The 3,820-nt window shown below is 50.8% G+C and overlaps 1 protein-coding gene across 2 annotated transcripts in view; it reads right to left on the reverse strand.

Moving 5' to 3' along the window:
* The window catches only part of UBQLN4 (ubiquilin 4), a 17,456-nt gene extending 13,734 nt beyond the window's left edge, over positions 1–3,722 (reverse strand). The window contains exons 1-3 of one of the 2 annotated variants that reach the window (XM_017852503.1): positions 3,482–3,721; positions 2,648–2,910; positions 856–1,014 (exon numbers count right to left, since the gene is read on the reverse strand). In XM_017852503.1, coding sequence (XP_017707992.1) covers positions 856–1,014; positions 2,648–2,854 — 366 coding nt within the window. In that variant the 5' untranslated portion in view covers positions 2,855–2,910; positions 3,482–3,721. Of the gene's footprint in view, positions 1–855; positions 1,015–2,647; positions 2,911–3,481 lie in introns of both variants that reach the window. The other variant, XM_017852504.1, reaches the window with a different exon arrangement.
* Positions 3,723–3,820: the final 98 nt, after the last annotated feature.

The following is a 3,820-nucleotide window of genomic DNA, read 5'->3' on the forward strand; positions in this document are numbered from 1 at the left end:
AAAAAAAAAAAAAAAAAAAAAAAAAGAATGCTATATTTTTATCTATTTTGTGTGTGTGTGTGTGTATTTGAATAGGATTCATAAAGCATTTTTAAAAATGTATAATCCTGGCCGGGCGCGGTGGCTCAAGCCTGTAATCCCAGCACTTTGGGAGGCCGAGGTGGGCGGATCACGAGGTCAGGAGATCGAGACCATCCTGGTCTACACGGTGAAACCCCGTCTCTACTAAAAAATACAAAAAACTAGCCGGGCGAGATGGCGGGCGCCTGTAGTCCTAGCTACTCGGGAGGCTGAGGCAGGAGAATGGCGGGAACCCGGGAGGCGGAGCTTGCAGTGAGCCGAGATCGCGCCACTGCACTCCAGCCTGGGCTACAGAGCTAGACTCCGTCTCAAAAAAAAAAAAAAATGTATAATCCTGGGACCCAACCCTAGAAATGGATTCAATAAGCAGCTCAAAGGTGGGGACCATTCTCATTATCAACAAGCTCCCCAGGTGATTCTGATGCAGGTGATCCATGGACCATACTTGAGACATGTTGTATCAGGGCTGGCGTCTGACCTCAGGCCTGCCACCTGGACTTTGAGCCCCTGGTACAAGAAGTTTGTCAGAAGGATGTCAAGTTCCTTGGATGGATGCTATGCCTCACCCACTTCCACAAGGACCTCTGCTTATCTTTTGTCCATGCCAAATTGGACCATCCCCGGATATGCACTGTTGAGAACTGCCTTCAAGCCAAGGCCCACCCCTCAGGGAACTGGGGAAAGAAAGAAGAGCAGACCCAGGTTTGCCTGGGGTAGGGGTACAGAATATTGAGCCCAGACAGCCCGACCCACTACCCTGGCCCTTAATCCCACCTGTTCCCGGGCAGCACTGAACATGGGCTCCTGGATGTCCGTGTACATGCGGCGGAGGGCATTATACCCTCCAGGGATGCTCTCAAGGTTGCTCAGGGCCCGATCCTGGTTCCGCATCATTTCTTGCATCATGGCTGGATTCCGAGCAAGCTCCATTGTCTGATCAAGGGAGAGAGACAAGATGGGCCCCGGAACCAGGGGAGCACCAACCTAGGAAAAGGGTGGGCCTTGAGGAAGGGGGTCTGTGTTAGGATCAGGACCAGGACCCAGGAACTGCCCCACAGTGACAGAAAGTAGAATAAACTGGACTTCCTTCCTCTACTGTAATCTTGGCTCCAGGCCTGCCTCCCTGTGGGTATTTTGGTTGGCTTTTTCTAGTGGAGAACAATGATCCCAGCTGAAGTGAGGGCAGCAGCTTCCCTCCCTTAGGCTCAGAGTGTCCAAAGAAGTGTCAGGGTGCACAAGGAAACTGAGTCAGAAGGGACACAGAAAGAAAGGGGAGGAGGCAGAAGAGAAAATTAACATCTACTGAGCACCTACTGTATATGGGCACAGGGCCAAGTAGTTTACAGAATTCAAGTCATATAATCTCCACAATAACCATCTCAGGTGGTTATTTCTGTCCCTATTTTGCAGATGAGCAAACAGGCTCAGAGATGTTAACTGACTTGCTGCCCTGGCTGCCCTGGGACACACAGTCACTGAGTGGTGAAGACAGTGTTCAAAGCCAGGTTGGTCGGTCTGTCCAAGACCATACTGTGATTCCTGGTAAATGACTGCAAGTTGGGGAAGGAAAGGATTCAGGCTGGAATAAAGCTACTGACACCCTCTAATTCCCACCTCCAAGTCTTTGGCCTGCCTGAACCTTGAGAAACACTGAGAATGGGGGCTTTCTTCTATGGAGTCAATGGCACAATCTCAATAAGAGGTGGCTATGTCAACCCCAGGGGAGTTCATCACAGAAAAATGAGTGTTAACTACTTGTTCCCATTCAACTTGGAATACATTCCCTCTCCTTCCCAAATCTGCTCCACACTTGCCTTTTCTAAGACACCTTTATAACTGATATGCCCAGCTTCCTAGAACTCTGATATCTCTTGTCCTGTAATTCATTCATTCAATAAATATTTACTGCGTGACTACTATGCACCAGGCACTGTTCTAGACAGTGAACAAAACACTCACAAGTCCTTGATCTTACATAACTTATCTTCTGGTGAGTCCAACACTGGTGTCCACAGCCCTGCTGGGAAGATCGTCTACTCTGATCCTCTGGTGGAGTGGACCATGAGCTGGAACTCCCAAAGAGCAACATCACAACAGTCTCCCTTCCCAACTGGGCCCTGCCCAGCCACAGTGCTCCCCAAACAACCTACTATCTTTCACTCCCAGGCCTTTATATTTGCTGTCCCTCGGCCCTGAATGCTCTTCTCTTTTTTTCCCCCTGGTTCATTTTCCTCCTTTGGGTCTCAGCTTGGTGACATTTCTTAAGGCCTCCTCTAAGCCTCAGGGTAGGGTCAGGAGCTCTTCTTTATGCCCCTAGAGGATTCCGTGATTATCCTTATGATAGCACTGACCACATTGTATTCTAATTGCTGGTTTACTTGTCCCACTTCCCTTTGACACCTGGAATTCCTGAAGAGCTAGGCCTGTCTTTTCATCCCTGTACCTTCAGTGTTCAAAACTGCTGAATACATGAATGAACAAACCAATGAAGGACAAAGTAGGAAAGGCTGGGCAGGGCATGGCTGGGCACCAGCGTCCTCCAGCTCTCTAGCCCTCTCATACTCACCTGCCTCATGAGTTCAGGGTTGTTGAGCATGTGGCTGATCTCAGGGTTCCGCTCCATCAGCTGCTGCATCTGGGGGTTAGCCATGATCATGTGACGCATCAGGTCAGGGTTAGACATCATATCCTGGACCAGGGGGTTCTCCATGATCTGTGACAGCATCTCAGGATTGGACATCAGCTGCCTCTGCATCTGCTGCTGCAGCTCCATGAAGTTGGCAGAGCCCAGGCCCAGGCTGCCCAGCCCCAGGATGCCCCCAAAGCCAGCTGTGGGAGGGGGGCAGAGGGTCACAGTCTGCCACAAGATCCCTGTCCTCACTTAGCCAGAGCCACTGAATTTGGATCTCCAGGACAGGCCCCAAATGCTTCTCACATGTTCCTCTTCCAATCATTCCCACAGCCTAGCCCTGATCCACTGCTGGCAAAAAAATGTGATCCTACTAGACTGAGGCCTCTCTGAAGGCTGAGGCTGCACCATAGAACAGAGCAGAGAGAAGGCAACCAGCAATGGTCTGTTGAATGAGTGGCCCATCTGGCTACTGCTGGATCTAACTTTTCCCCAGACTCACAGTCTTCCATTCTCTTTACCTAGGGTTCCCCACATCCCCAACCCCATTTCTCCCCTCACTCCTAACCCTTAGCCATGATCCCCACCTCTGAGAACTCCTCAGACTAATTTTTTCCCCAACTTGAATCAAGTATCAATGTCTGGAACTCTATGTCATGAGGTCCCCTACCCCATCAGACCAGGATCAGGAACTCCTGTTTCTTCCTCCTCTTGGCTTTCCCCAACTCCCCAACCCCAAACAAGAGTGTGCTCTCCCCTCTGAGGGCTTACAGAGTATGGACGCAGTAGCACTGGGGGGTCCCTCCCCAGCCCCTGGAGAGGGCCCCCCACCACTGCTCCTCCGGCTTCCACTGCCAGTATCCGAAGAGGCACTGCCAGAGGTGGAGGGCTGGGCAGGGGTGGCGGGTGAAGCAGGCGTAGTGGAGGGTGCTGAGGCAGGGTCAGGTGTGGAGGGGGAAGAAGCAGTGGCAGCAGCTGGATCTTGAACCCTGAGGACAGAGAAAGGAGAATCCTGTTGGAGTGAGCACTAGAAAAGGGAAGGTACCTCGACAATCTCTGTGCTTGCTGTGGGACTACTATTTTTTTTTTTTTTTTTTTTTTTTTTTTTTT

The sequence above is a fragment of the Rhinopithecus bieti genome, unplaced genomic scaffold, assembly GCF_001698545.2.
Source record: "Rhinopithecus bieti isolate Rb0 unplaced genomic scaffold, ASM169854v2 scaffold_33937, whole genome shotgun sequence".
In the NCBI taxonomy this organism is placed as follows: domain Eukaryota; kingdom Metazoa; phylum Chordata; class Mammalia; order Primates; family Cercopithecidae; genus Rhinopithecus; species Rhinopithecus bieti.